Below are 16,285 nucleotides of genomic sequence, written 5' to 3'. Positions count from 1 at the left end.
AGAGAACAAGTTACGAGACCTAAGATCTTTGAAAGTATTGGCAGTGACAGTGGCGAGTATAGTATTCCTCATGTCACTTTTCCGGTATTTTTTGTGTGAGTGTATATTCTGTTTGATTAATCTTGAGGATGTTTCTTAGGGAACAGATGGGGGTCAGTAAAGCTGATGCCATGGTACGTCGTCATTTGATCCTTGGACAGTGGTCTGTAATCGATGGACCCACCTTTGTTCTTTTTCGAACAGTATTCGTTCTGCATTGTTGTTTTTCATCGTTAGCATTTCAATGACTGTCCAGTTCAATTCTTCAGTTGTATGTTTCGAGTCAATGTAGTGTTTACTCATTTTTGTAGTTCCTTTTTTATTCTTGATATTACTTTTGTGTTCTCCAATTCGTAACTTGACTTTGAGACAGGTCATCCCTATCTATTTCAGCCCGCAAGGGCACGTGATCATGTAGACCACGTGCATTGAGTTGCAACTGGTATGTTGTCGCTGTGTCCATACCAAATTTTCTGAAAGCAGTAGGGTTCTAGTGGCTGTGGTGAGTTTGCACACTACTCAGGATCCACATGGGTAGTGTCCTGTAACCGGATTCATATCCCAGGCTGTGGTGACACTCTCTATCCCGGTTCTGGGTTTAGGAGTGTGTGTACCAGTAGGTCTTTTAGATTTCTGGTTCTCCTATTGCAAATTTCGGCTTCGGCCAGTTCAGGTAGCCCGAGGTGATGATTTTCCAATTTTTGTTGATAATCCTTTTTAATGCGTTCGTCGCTGTATTGTAGGTTGTGACGCATGTAACCTTACCTTAGGGCCAATGCTGCCCCAAGGGGATTATGGGTACACAATGCCCCCCGCATCTTCCTTCATGATTTAACCTTCCGGAAAGACTGGTCCTCAAACTCTTGGAAATGTACACGTCACTACTTGGTCCTGATCATAAAAACAGCAACCAGGTTATCAGAGGCCCTGACTGTGAAAATTCAAATAAGTGAAGCAAAACTCAAAACAACAGTACATATCTCTGTGTACAAAAAATGATTGGAAGAAATAAATGGCGAAATTAATGAAACAAAAGACTTCATCACTCAAAACAAGATACAGAAACTAGGAAAAGACCTCAAACGCTTTACACAAGAGAAGATGCATCCTTATTCCAGAGAGGACTACACAGTACCGGAACAATCTACGGATAATGAATCAACAGGAGGAAATTCTTCTGACAACTCAGATTGTAGCGAGGAAGAACACTTCCCTCGTAGAGGCAGAAACCAGTTTAGGAATCAGCAACGTCGCAGAGCCAACAGATGGCAAAGACCGAATTACAATGACCAACAAATACCTTTCTTCCAATCTTATCTACCTAATTACCAGGGCTGGCTGAACCCATATCAACATGGAATGCCTCCCCTACCCCAAATGATGGGACCACAGAGTATGCAACAACCCCAAATGATGGGACCACATAGTATCCAACAACTGCCTTTTTTAGTAAGAGGCCAGACTCCACAGAGAGGAAGACGAAAAGGAGTGACCTGGAGCGAACAACAACGCCAGGTACTGACACGCAGATGCCAGGACCGAGCTCGATGAATCGCTCATAGTAAACCTTACCAACACAGTGCTCACTGAAAACCAAATACAGGTTTTGAACAAAGGATTGGGGTTTGTCCCGACTCCGACTCTGGACATTTTCAAACTACGATGTGAACTAGCAGAGTTCTGCAGAAAGTTGAAACTAAAGGCTTTCTTTACTGGAAAGGAAAGCCTTACACAAGAAAGTGACACCAATCTCAGGAGAAAATCAACCTTCAATCCCCCTAACCACATGGTACCCATCGAAATACAAACTTTCGAAGCAGCTATCATGAAAGAAGCAGAGAAAGTTTACCAAACAATCAAAAAACCATTCTTTAATATCACAAAACGTGAGCAAAAAGCTTTGGACCAACTAAGAAAGAATGAAAACATAATAATCAAACCCGCTGAGGTATCGTCCTACTAGACAAGGAAGGATACAACCAACAGTGCCTACTCCTCCTTTCTGATACAACATTTTACAAAAAGATCAAAACTGATCCCACTCTTAGGTTACAAAACACCATCCAGACAATGGTGGGAGAAGCAGAAACAAACTCATGGATCACTAAACACGAAGCTGATTGTTTAATTGTACAAAAACCCAGAACACCGTATTTTTACTCATTACCTAAGACACATAAGAACAAATACCCACCTCCAGGTCGACCAATCATCTCTGGAATAGGTTACGTCCTTGAACCATTGTCACAATTTGCTGACCAGTTTTTAAAACCATTGGTTCAGGAAACACCGCCATACATAAAGGACACTAGAGATTTGTTGAACCAACTTATTGGGATACCTTACAACGAAGACGAAATGTGCTTGGTAGGCTTAGATGAAGAGAGTCTCTACACTAGCCTACCCCAACAGGACACCCTTGAGACTCTAGAGAATATCTTATTCTCAGAACAGTGGCAATATAAAACACCGAGAAACTTTGTCTTAGAATGCTGCAGACTGGCATTAACTGAACATTTATTTGAATACAATGGGTCACTGTATGTGCAATGCCACGGAACATCCATGGGAAGCGCGTTTGCGCCATCGGTGGCAGGACTCTATGTGAGCAGTTTTGAAAACCAACACGTTTTGAACAACCAAAACCCTTTCTTTCCCAAGATACTGTTCTGGAAACGTTTTATAGATGATATCATTGGCATCTGGAACGAAAACAGTGACAATCTCCAGAATTTTATCGATTGGTTGAACACAAGAGACGAGTGCCTAAAATTCACCCTTACGGCAGATAAAAAAAGATTAGATTTTCTGGACATTGCTCTATATATAGAAAACAACAGCATTCAGACTAAAACCTACTGAAAGCCTACTGCCAAAAACAGCTTATAGTCTTATTAGAGCTTCCACCCGAGACCACTAAGGGATAATTTACCTTAAAGTCAATTCTTACGTCTCAAACGGAATTGTAGCAAACTGCAAGACTAAAAATTACAAGCTAATGATCTAACAGAAAAATTGGTGAAAAGAGATTACCCAATCAAAACAATCCGCAAATGCCAGAAAAGAGCTAGACATCAACCAAGGGAATGTCTCCTGGACATAACACCAAAAGAACCGTCAGATAACCTTATTACATGCGTCACAACCTACAAGACTGATACGAATGCAGTAAAAAAGATTATCAACAAAAACTGGAAAATCGTCACCTCGGCCAACCTGAACTGGCCGAATCCGAGATTTGCAAATAGGAAAACCAGAAATCTAAAAGACCTACTGGTACACACACGTCCTAAACCCAGAACCGGGATAGAGAGTGTACCACAGCCTGGAATATGAATCCGGTCGCAGGACACTACCCATGCGGCTCCTGTGTAGTGTGCAAACTCACCACAGCCACTAGAACCCTACCGCTTTCAGAAAATTTGGTATGGACACAGCGACAACATACCACTTGCAACTCAATGCACGTGGTCTACATGATCACGTGCCCTTGCAGGCTGAAATATATAGGGATGACCTGTCGCAAAGTCAAATTACGAATTGGAGAACACAAAAGTAATATCAAGAATAAACAAGTAACTACAAAAATGAGTAAACACTACATTGACTCGAATCATACAACTGAAGAACTGAACTGGACAGTCATTGAAATGCTAACGATGAAAAACAACAATGCAGAACGAATACTGTTAGAAAAAGAACAAAGGTGGGCCCATCGCTTACAGACCAATGTCCAAGAAATAAATGACAACGTACCATGGCATCAGCTTTACTGACCACCATCTGTTCCCTAAGAAACATCCTCAAGATTAATCAAACAGAATATACACTCACACAAAAAATACCTAAAAAGTGACATGAGGAATACTATACTCGCCACTGTCACTGCCAATACTTTCAAAGATCTTAGGTCTTGTAACTTGTTCTCTACTAATAAAATAACAACACAACCACGGGCGTAATGACTGTGGAGAGAACATCATAGTGTGATGAATCTCCCCTCAAGTCAATAAATAACAAGACTATTTATCCTTAATAAAACCAGACAAGAAACTGACAACTCAGTAGTCAAGCCCCCCCATTTTTTATTTCACGTAGGAATGCACACAACATAGATAGAAGTTAACACACACACACACAACACTAATATAGGAATCACCTATATGTGTGTCACATGGAAATATTCACATAAGGACCGTAGACAAAGTCATAATATCTTACGTCTTTAATTAATTTCACTCAAAATGTGCACGTTAAAAAATGCAACAACTAACACACACACACAACACATAGTCTGTGAGAGATTCGCTTGTCACAATACAGTCTATCTTCCATTTTTATTCATTGGATGAGCACAACAGAGTCCGTCCTCCGTTTTTACCACTGGGAGGGTACAAACTGCGGCTCCAAACAGACCCGCATATCCGGGGGAAGAGCGAGCACAAGCAGGAAATACCCGCTGTAGCTGGTGAGAAGACAGGATCGAAGATCTTCACACGCCAGTTTCAAGTAAAGTCTTTTACTAATATCTACTTTTCCTATCACAGAGAAACCGGGATACTCTCGCCAGTTCCCTGAGAAGGCCCAACATTTTGGCCGACGAAGGTGACACAGCGCAATGTTTATTAATGTGTAAAATCAAGAGATGCCCTGTGTATAGGGACGATAGAACTAAACGCGCATTTACCGGAAGTACGGTTAATATATTTTCAGAGCAATCCATGTTTTTCCGAACAAAGAATGGCGTGAGAGTTAAACTATATGAATTGTTATGATATCCAGCTACCACTAATTGTCTTGGTTTGATATTGACCATGCTACCTTCCCAATTTTTGCCATGATGTCCGCAATGCCTTATTTTAATGATAAAACACGACAAATGTGGGAAAGTAAATTATGACCTCATAAAACCTAATATAAGAAAGTTTAACATAAGATAGTTAAGCTTGAAGAAACAGGGTTACAGACATATTGAATTCCTTTGTGTGTATTTTTGTTTTCTGATTATAGGTACTACTGCCCTATCCTTGTTAGAGTGGAGCAATAATACCACTTTCAATTGCTGCACAAATAGTGCCAGCAAGACCACTTTTCACTGGTCCTGAAAAAAGCCCCATAGACCCGGACATGACGGGCTGAAACATGTCGGCCTCAGTTTTTAAATTGCATTCAGTGCATAAGATCCAGTAACATGATCTATAAATGCACACCTATCATTTTAAAATTTCTTGAACACCCCCCTCCTTTTTTTCAATAAATAATTACGTACAAATGAGGATGTTCAAAGAATTTTAACCCACTTCACTGTGAGCACTTAATTCAATCTTTTCTCTGGACACTACTGCGAACCAAGTGGTTACCTCCAGGTGGAGGTTAGCATACCAGAAAACAAAACCCTATGATGATGCATTAACGCTACGTTAAAGCGGAGAATCAAGATATACCGCTTTACCATCTACGTGGGTGTATGAGGGTTTTTATGAAAGGCACCAAGAACCCTGGCAACGTGGCTACAAGTGGTCCATTCTCCCCCCTTTTTGATCTTTGTAACCCTTCCAGTGTGCCTCTGCTAGGTTTGTGTATTCCATGTCTGGCTTTTGCTTGATGGGGGCCGGAGAGGGCTGTGGCTCCAGAAGTGTGATGTGTCAGGGCTGGGCTGAATAGACCTGGGCTGCATTTGGAGTAAGCGGGGAGATTTCCCTTCACCTGCCTGGGCCTGGTCTGCCTTCAAAAATGCTGTCTCCACCTCCTGCCAGGAAGCTGCACTAGTGAAGACAGAACTGGTTTTGGCTGGGTACAGACACTCTCTGCCTTCAGAGAAGAAAGGATTTTTGTGTATAAAAAGAGGGGCCCAGACCCCAGACTTTTAGATCACTTCTGGGAAATCAGGAGGAACCTTTGCCAAGGAGGAGAACCAGATAAGATGAGGAGGAATACTGCCCCTGTGCTGTTTGCTGTCTGGGGTTGGCCTGCAGTGGCTGCTTGCTGCCCAGGAAAGGAGAAAAAGACTTTGCTGTATGCTTTGTCACCTGCTAGATCTCCAATGGCTTGAAATTGAGCTTGCCTCCTGCTCTGAAGTCAAAGGGACACCAAGACTTCATTCCTTCTGTCTCTCTGAATCTGGAACTGCTGTTTCAGCTGCCACAGAAGGAAATTGCAACACCAACGCCGTCGAGTGACACCATAACCTGTGCCAAAGCCGTGGGCATCACTTGTGAAGAGCACGACGCACCGCGCCGACTTGCACCGTAGGACCGACGCCTGCCAACGCCGTGCCGCATCAACTCCGAAGCCGTCATCGAGGTCGCAGCCTGCACCGGAGCAGAGGACATCGCTCGTGACGTCCACGAAGCAACGTCCCGACCCGCACCGCAGCCCAGACTTCACTGACACTGGTGCTTCATCAACGCGGAGCTGATCCTCAAAGTGGGTGGCTCCCGAACCCATCGACATCGCACCTTCATAAGGAACCGATGCCATGCTGCCATCCATGACGCCACCTTCCAGACACAGTAAGGAACCAACGTCTCACCTCCCCTGCGCTGCAGTAAGGTACAGAGGCATCACCTCCCCTGGGGTCATAAGGAACCGACGTCGCAGGCCCCAACGAAGCATCACCTCCCCGACGTGTGCACCGTCTTTGCTTTCATCAATTCCAAGGTAGTTCTTTGTGGGTCTGCTTGACTCCGGGCCCGATGCCACGCACCTCGCGGTCGGCACCGTTCTTTGGGATTTTCATTTGTCACGACGTCGTAATAACTCCAGGTGGAGTTATTTGTTGCTAGGAACTTTATGAGTGAATAACCTATTTTTAAGGATATTTGTGATACTGTATTGTGTATTTTTGTCGTTTGGTCTTGTTTTTGTTTAGATAAAGAATACTTATTTTTCTAAACTGGTGTGGTGTCCATTTGTAGTGTTTTCACGGTTATTGTATGTGTTCACAACTGCTTTACACACTGCCTCTGAGATAAGCCTGTCTGCTCGTGCCAAGCTACCAAGGGGGTGAGAAGGGGTTATTTTAGGAGTGTATCCCCCTTACCCTGACTAGAAGCAAGGGCCCCTATTTGGACAAAGGTACCTACCTTTGCCAACTAGAGACCCCTATTTCTAACACATACTAACTTTTGATTACATTTCATGCTTTGTTTTGTAAGACAATGGACATTTTAATATATAGCAGCATGTTGAAATGGTGACTATTAATATTGCTAATTGACAAATGCAGATACTGTGTCACTTATTACCCAACTGTCAACTGAATAAGTTGTTAATTAGTTTCGGACTCCGTATTCTTCCTTCCTGTGAGTCTATGTCACTGTTGTGGTTGGTGTTGCTATTGCCCTCAAATCATTGCAAACTGCTCCCTAGGAATGTAGAATTTGTAAAACATACAAATGTTGTCACAATCTAGCTCTGGGTGACAGAATCTGGACTAGAATCAGCCAAAACCCATTTCCGTGTTGTCATGTGTCCTCTGTGGCATGTGTGCTGGAGCCTGACTTTTTGAATGATGTCATCAGCTAAGATGTCAATATACAACTATGGTCACCTATGATGAAGACGTGAACACAGATTACAGATGTTGCATCTTACTGATCATATTCTCCTAGATTTTCATGTTCTATATAAAGACCAGGAGACCTTGTGTATATACACACAACTTTCAAGGAGCTGATTAATAGTTTGGTGCCTGTAAATGTCATTAATCTACGCTCTGTGGATACTTGAGGGAAGCAGAATTTGGCACTACTGCTTGTCTCTGCATTTACACAGTATGTATTGGCAGTTTCTGTGCGTGACTCATTAGTATGTGGGTTCAGTGTGATCTGGGAAGTCAAGTACTCTCAGTACGTGTTGGAAGCTGGCAATGGTGTGGAACATTGTCTTCACTATTATCTGCTGGTATATGGTTTTTTTATGCAAAAAGTAATTTTACATGAGTTGATATTGCATATTGCATTGTAGGCTCAAAGGAAGGTAAAAATAGTTTAATTATGCTACTGTTGAAATTATACGTTTGTTTAGTATCCTTAGGTTTTCCAGTGCTAGCCTCACTTTTTAGATTTATGCCCAGGACAGTCTTCTCTTTTGTTCTTTCCTCTTCAATTACAATAATCACAGTCTCGGTCAGTGCAGTGTTTCTGGAAAAAATTGAGTGAAATTTTAGCACTTGATTTGTTTCTGTGCAAAGTTTACTCAATTAGTGTTGGTGCTGATTCTCGCTTCTTTGTATCATTTTAGTAGTATGGGTTTGCTTTGATGGCTGGAGGGGTTTACATTGCTTCTGCCCCGTAACACCCACCCTAAATGAAATGTCGCACATGTCAAGATGTGCCGCTGCAGCACATGCGTTTACTTTTGCAGCAAATATCCGTTTGCAATTAAAAGTTGATCAAAGCAATTGTTTGTGCTACTTCGTGCTGCTTTTGCCTCACAGAAGCATCCCTGCTCTACCTTCGTATATCTGGACTTCAGAGCATTTGCAGATCATGCCTACCATGGCTGAAAGCATTCCCGTTCACATATTGAATTGTTTTGATTCAGGATGATGATTATAAATCTCTTATTTTATGTAAAAATATACAAAATCAATTGTTCCATTTCGCGAAACGGATGGAAATAATCAGTAAACTTACAAAGCTGTCAATACAAGGAAAATGTTCAAACTCCGGAAATCTACCTCTGTGCAACACCAATTTTCAGCCACAGGTCCACCGGATATCTTGGGAGTAGAGGAATGTGTTGGCACCATTGGCAGCCTCCTTACTGCATGGTCATGATAGCAACGCTAACTTCAGACTTCAGAACCCAGCCTATAAAGACATCAATTGCATTGCTCCATTAATAAATCGCTTGTATAAAAATGATTATGTAATATGCAAGAAATACATTATATTGAATTACAATTCCCATGCTAATGGAGGCATTAACAGAACATCGAATCCTCCCGTTGTTAAAAATTGCTGCCTTTCTTATGGTCTTTTTGCTCCCTTTCACCCAGATATCAGCACCCAAGGGAAATCCTTTCGTATATTCTTAAACCAATCTCTTTTCTTCAGAACTGGGCCCAATAGTTAAAAGACTTTGCACATGCACGGTCGGTACAACTGACTTTGAAAACGAGATGTCTTCATTTTCAATGCACAAAAGTGCATTGCAATTTTTATTCATTATTACAATTCGCAATGCAATTATTACTATATCTTGCAAAAAGCGAGGGAAAGGTGCCAGCCAAAGATTATTCTCACTTTTAGTTTACAAGGGAATTCACAAATTCTTTGCATTTGCAACCTCTTCTGCAATAGCTAAGCATCGAAACGCCAGTGTCTACCAAGGACAGGCAGTAAAGAATTGAAAGTGTGGGGTCAAACATTGCCAGCTTATGGCTTAGGACATTGAGCGGAGTATCCATAGCAAACTGCACTTTCTTCCCAAAGTCACTTTCATCACGTGCCTCTGTCATTTGAACCCCTGTCCAAGGGACAAGGTTCTCAATACAGGCACATTGTGAATGCTAGGGCAGGGATAGAGATATGCAGTGCTTTGCCCCACCCCATTACAGCATTCACTAGTTTTCACAGAGCCTCAAAGTGATTCCTACCTTGTTAATATTTATGAGACTGTGGACTCCATTTTTTAAAACAAGCACTGGCAAAGCCAAGCAGTCTGGCCTTTCACATAGCTTTATTTTCTCTGATAATTACTAGATGTCCTTCTCTACTCAGAAGTAAGAACATGAAGTCTTTAACAACAATGTAGCTAATCAAAAATCTAGCAGCTGTCCCTCTCAAGTCAAAAGCAACTGCTTAAAAAGTCTGTCACAAAGCTGCAATAACTCCCGTTGATACTACATGCCCCTCGAGTAAGGTGCAACTGCTTCAAATATCCTTCATAAAATTGTGGCTTCAAATTACAAATGTACATATCTCCTACCAGCAGATTTCCCTTATTAATAATGACATTAAAATCTTTGCCAAGGTGCTAGCTAACCAACTATGACACATCTCTACCGTACTTGATCCACTCTGACCAGTGCGGCCTGATGCTGCCCTCAAGGCACTCGCCAATGTATTCGGACGGTCAAGGTGGCTCTTTCTCAGGCACACCAGCTGAAGCACCCATCTATCTTACTTTTCATTGACTTGGTAAAGCTCTTTGACTCAGCTGATTCGTCCTGAGAAAGCTGATCTAGGGTCTCATTTCCGTAAACTTGCTAACAACCTCTACTCTCGCCCGTTGGTACAGGCTCAGATAAATAGGGCACTTTCAGCCCTTTCCTGATCCGTGAGGGCACTCGGCAGGATTCCCCTCGCCTGTTTTCCCTTGCTACAGAACCCGTGGCACAAGTTGTCTGGAGTAAAGCGCAGATTCAGGGATGGGCATGGAACTCCGGGTCAGAGGAACATATAGCGCTATACGCTGACGATGTACTCATTTTCCTAGGGAATCCACAGTACTCATGCCCAAGATGTTTGGAAATACTGGACCTTTATGAAGAGGCATCAGGGCTCCACGTCAGCAAGGCAGAGTGCCTGCTGATACCCATTACAGGCACCTTTAACATCATTCTATGGAATACCATCATCCTCGTACATTGCCTTCCTTTTCAGTACCTGTGCAGTCATGTTTCCATGCTCCAAGAAATGACATGGACACTTAACCCGTCCACCCACCTAACTTATATGAAACAGGGCCTACAGAAGAGTTGTCCCACTTCACGTGATGGGACGGACGGCCCTCTTTAAAGTGATCGAGTCCCCCCCCTCCACAAGCCTTTAGGGGTGCCAGGGACCCCATTGTAGGAAAGTACCCCTTTGGTCATGGTTAACCTTCACTTTTTGCCTGACTGTGATGCATCTTTAAATGAGTGCGCACTGGGTTCCTGCTAACCAAGTTACCAGTACCTGTGTTCTTTCCCAAAACTGGACCTTTGTTTCTACAAATGCCACACCTCTGGCACACATATAAGGCCGTTGTAAAAGGTAGGTACCAAGGGCCTTGTGACCAGAGAGGGTCTCCAGCATGTATTATGCCACCAGGGCTCAAAAAACCCAATCTCTTGCTCGCTATGGCGAGCCAGATTTAATCAGGGCGAGCTATTTTAGGGCCTACTTCCCCTTTCTGGCGAGTAGTAAGACAAACTGACTTTTGTCCCCTGTCTCTAAAAGCGGAGCAAATGTGACAAGATTACGCGTTTTAAAGGCATCTTTATTGCTCACAAAGTGAATGAGCAATAAAGATGCCTTTAAATCTTGTTATCTTGTCACATTTGCTTGGCTAATAGAACACATGTAGAATTCTTCCTGCTCACATGTGAGTAATGGAAAAATCCTTCTAAGTAAAGGGAGCTACTGGCAGCAATCTTCACTATGATTGCTGCTTTTGAGGAGGTAGGGTATGGGGAAAGGGATTAGGCCTTCTCATAGCCCCCGGCATGATTTTCAACAAGTGATGCAGGCCTGGACTTGATGGATAGGGGTTGGTCAGAATGACTGTGGGAGCGGGTTTGGTATAGTCAATTAGAGTGGGCAGTTAGGATGAGGTCCGATTTTGGTTAGCACACACTGACCAGGAGTAGGTAGGGTGTGGCAGGGAATTTTATTTCAGCAGATGGTTTTGTTTTGGAGATTTAGTAGTGAGGTATTGCTAGACTAGGGATGTGGCAAATGCTAACATTTTGAATGCGTCTTCTGGTGCTGAAAGAGACATGTTGGACCAACCTTTGGATGCCAGGAGTCTTAGACGAGGCCTGGGTGCTGAGGTCCTTACAACTGGTTAGGCAGGCAGCAGACGGAGGGTGGTGGCTACGGTACTAGCGTTCTCGTCACCAAAGGAATTTATTTTTTATTTTTACTTGATCAAGCACATAAAGAAAACGTCACATTACAGATATGCATACGATCAGTTGCATTACATGTCCGGTTAATCATAGTTTCATGCAATTATACAGTTATCTACAATATCCAATATACCACAGATTCACTTTATACATAGAATGACAACAGGTAACAAGCATGCAGAGGTCTTCCACGTGTCTTGTTTGACATATAATCTACCTCCCCTCCCTTGTCCCAACATTTTATTGAGGTAAAACAAGATACCGCATGTTGCAATTACACACCTTTTTCCGGTCCATAATCCATCATCAGTTTGCATGGAATTTAGAAATTGTACTAGTGGTTCCCAAAGATCCCACAGACGAGAAGCCTGTGGTAACTCCTCTGCATATGTTTCCAACTGTGTTTTGCAGTATATCATATCAACTATCCAATCTTTGCATTTCGGTACAGTCTTGCTACCCCATTTCATTGCTATACGTCTCTTTGCTAGCAACAATGCTATTGCTAGGAACTTGCGTATAGGAGCTAGCTTGAACTTATACATGCCTAGTAAATATATGTGGGGTGTATTTGGTATCAGTTCTGTCAATATGGTAGTAAGTGTATTGGTTACCTCTGCCCAGTAGGAGTGGAATTGTGAGCACGACCAGGTCACATGTAAAAAATCCGCTGCAGGAGCGCCGCATCTGCGGCATTTGTCATCTTCTCTCAAACCATATTTATGGAGTTGTGCAGGTGTGTAATATACTTGATGTAGAAACTTAAAATGTATGATTTTCAAGTTGCAATTGGATGTCAGTATCTGCAGTTGCAAGCAGCTGTAGTCCCAATGTTCTGCAGTGATGCTTTCACCTAATGTGTCTTCCCATCGTGTTTTGGGTCTATTCTGAGCAAGGAATTGTTCCCGTTGGGCTGTATTATATAATTTCGTAACGAGGCCCTGCCACATCTGAGACACCAGTAGGGTCTGCAGCATATTATGTGTCAGCGGTTCGTCTGGAAATGAGGGATATAAAGCTTTGAGTGCTGTGCGCAGTCTCATAAATGCAAAGAATTTCAGCGGAGTATGATGTGTGCACAGGGTGACATCGTTTTACAATATAAATTTCCCATGTGGAAAAACATCCCCCATTTTATGAAACCCCATCTCGTTTAGTAAATGTAGCATTTTGGTTTCTTGCGTCACTGTGAGTTGTGGATGGTGAGTCAATGGGAGCGCTGGTTCATACGATGGGAGTTTGTGAGCTCGTTTTGCTAATGTATGCCATGCTTTAGAAGTGCAGATTGCTGGGTATATCCCCGTGGACAAAGCATTTCATGGGAAGCATATTTTCATGTTCCACAGCTATATGCGGTATATATCCATACGGGTGTAGCCAGTAGTGGGTATATTGTGCCTGTGCACAGTAAAAGTAGAGTTGAAGGTCCGGGGCCCCGAATCCTCCTTGCGCGTATCGTCTAGTAAGTTCCTTCAAGCCTACTTGTGCTTTCCCGCCCATGTCACTCTAAGGAGAGCTGTACGGAGTTTAGCAAAAAACACTTGTGGAATCCATATAGGTACGTTCATAAATAAATAAAGAAACTGTGGTAGAACCACTATTTTTTGTACGGCTATTCTATCGGCGAGTGATAGGGGAAGTCAGATCCATCTGTTAACCTGTTCTTCTAGTTTAGTTATCGCATTCCCATAATTCTCTCTCAGAACCAAGTCTGGATCTTGATGTATCCAGACCCCTAAGTATTTAACTGGTTCTGTTTGCCATTGCAGCAGATAGTAAATTGTTGGTTTGGTTGTCGCCAAGGTAAGCGGGATCACTACTGACTTGTCCCAGTTTCTACTGAGGCCGGAGAAGTGTTCGAATCCAATATATTCTCGGATAAGATTGTTCAAATTTATGTCCGGTTGTCTCGTGTATAGAACCATTTCATCTGCATATAGTGATATTGTTATGGGCCGTAGGTGAAACTGCAGGGCTGTATCAGCATGTTTTTGACGAATCTTACACGCGAGGGGCTCTAGCGCCAGTGTGAATAAGAGTGGGGATAATGGGCAGCCTGACGCGTGCCACGACATTTATTAATAGGTTCAGACGTACTACCATTTATACGTATTCGAGCGCTGGGTTGTGTATACAGTAGGGTTATCCATTTTAAGAAATGGTTCTGGGAATCCCATTCGTATCAGAACCTGAAACATATAAGGCCATTCCACAGAATCAAATGCCTTAGCGGCGTCAAGTAGAGTCGCAGAGGCCGGCAGATCCGGGTGTAAGTGATGGAACATGGCAAATATAGTCTGTATATTTTGTGTAGTTGAGCATGATGGAATAAATCCGGCTTGGTCTGGAAGGACAAGGTTTTGCAACAGCGGCTGGAGTCTAAGGGCAATGATTTTGGCCAGTATTTTAGCATCTGTGTTGATTAATGATAGTGGGCGGTAGGATTCACATCTAGCCGGGTCTTTGTCAGGCTTGAGGAGTGTGATTAAGAGTGCCTCGCATCGCGAGGGGGGTAAAATGCCGTCTTCATAAGCTTCCTCATACATTGCTGCTAGGTGGGGGAGTAATATATCTTTATATTCTTTGTAGAACTCTCCAGGTAAACCATCTATACCTTGTTATTTGGCAGTAAATTTATAGCTACCCTCATCTCATCTTCCGTTATGTGGTGGCTAAAATATTCCCGATGGGCGTCAGAGAGCCATGCCAGGGCAATATTGTCTAAATATTTATTTATCTCAGTTTGAGTTGCATTCGTCCCAGCAGTGTACAGGTGAGCGTAGTGGTCTGCGAAGCAATGTGTGATAGAGCGGGTATCATATATAAGTGTATTTTGGCTATCCATAGTTTGAGTAATGTACGACGTAGTGTATGCGGGCCGTAACTTACTGGAGAGTGTTCTACACTGCCTATCACCTTCTCCATAGGCTCTGGTCGTGTACTTGCGGGAAAGGGATTTAATTTTGTCATCTGCAAACTCATGATATTCATCTATTTTTCTTCGAATTTCAGCTAATAACTTGGAATCTAATGTGGTCATGTATGTAGTTTCTAGTTTCGTAATTTCTTCTTCAATTTTGGACAATTGTCTATGGATATCTTCGAGTATACCAGCATGCTTACCTATACAGAAGCCCCTGATCGTCACCTTAAAAGCCTCCCAGAGCACTTTAGCACTATCCACTGAATCTACGTAGTGTGTAAAGTATTCATTAATAGCCTGTCGCAGTTCTACTCTGAATACTTGGTCTTGTATTGCGCTAGGATTTAGGCGCCATGTATATTGATGTGGTGTTTGGGTGGGGATGGTTAGTTCTAATCTAACTGGCGCGTGATCTGAAAGAGTTTTGGGCATATGCGTGAGTGCAGTCATCCAAGCGTTTATATCCGCGGTGGCTAACCAGAGGTGAATTCACGACCAGGTGTTATGCGTGGTGGATATGCAAGCACCCTCTTTGCGAGAAGGGTGACGCATCCTCCATATATCTAACATAGCGTAGTCTTCCATACCTTCCTTGAGTATCTTGGTGGATTGTTTACCATATCTATCATTACAGGTGGACATGTCCATAGTGGGGTCAATGCACGTATTAAAATCTCCGCCCCATACTATTGCAGATGGCGGAAGCGTGCGTAATTCGGCCCATATTACCGTGTAGAAAGAGGGGTCATCTACATTTGGTCCATATACATTGAATATAGTCATGACAGTTCCTCCAAAATTACCTTGTACAATAACATATATCCCCTGATCATCTTGAAACGATTGGAGTAGAGTAAAGGGAATTTTTTTTTAACTGAGCAGCAAGACTCCTCTAGAATAAGTGGAGTAGGATGATGCAAACCTGTCTGTGGCCCATCTAGCCCCAACTCTGCACTCCACTGTGTTAGTAAGGTGTGTCTCTTGCAGACAGGCAACGTCTACTTTGTGACGGTCTAAATATGCAAAGACTTTTCGTGTCTTCTGTGGATTGTGTAGGCCCCTCACATTCCACATCATAAATGTTAGTTTCCTCGTGGTTATCAACCTGCTATTCATTTCTGACTACGGTGATTACATGAACAGGATATCTTCATCTAGATCTGCATATCATAAGATAAGAAGTACCAGTCGTCTCTGTGCTGACCAGTTTTTTGGTGTTTCCGCCATTCCCTCCCCCCTCCCACTTCGCCATCCCAATTATGGCAAAGACAAACCCCTTAAACTGATGAGTATACTCTTTCCCCCTGAACATTCCTTACTAAAACAAAAATACACGGTTGTGATGTACACAACAGTGGCGGGAGTAGCCATCCTTAATCCCCGATGAACCAGTCATATGGGGGGGGGGTCATGTTACAAGTTGTTAAGTGTTATGTTTGACACAACTCAATGTCGGCGAGTAGAAATAAACCTAATCTGAT

The 16,285-nt window shown here is 42.8% G+C and overlaps 1 protein-coding gene across 1 annotated transcript in view; it reads right to left on the bottom strand.

The window, feature by feature from the left end:
* The window catches only part of SPOP (speckle type BTB/POZ protein), a 203,700-nt gene that overhangs the window by 178,628 nt on the left and 8,787 nt on the right, over positions 1-16,285 (bottom strand). Inside the window, exon 2 of the mRNA XM_085647011.1 lies at positions 8,723-8,855. Coding sequence (XP_085503137.1) covers positions 8,723-8,794 — 72 coding nt within the window. The 5' untranslated portion in view covers positions 8,795-8,855. The remainder of the gene's footprint in view (positions 1-8,722; positions 8,856-16,285) is intronic.

This window comes from Triturus cristatus, chromosome 3_2, assembly GCF_964204655.1.
Source record: "Triturus cristatus chromosome 3_2, aTriCri1.1, whole genome shotgun sequence".
In the NCBI taxonomy this organism is placed as follows: Eukaryota; Metazoa; Chordata; class Amphibia; order Caudata; family Salamandridae; genus Triturus; species Triturus cristatus.
The sequence above is the reverse complement of the archived record's forward strand: the minus strand, read 5'-3'. Positions and strand labels throughout refer to the sequence as shown.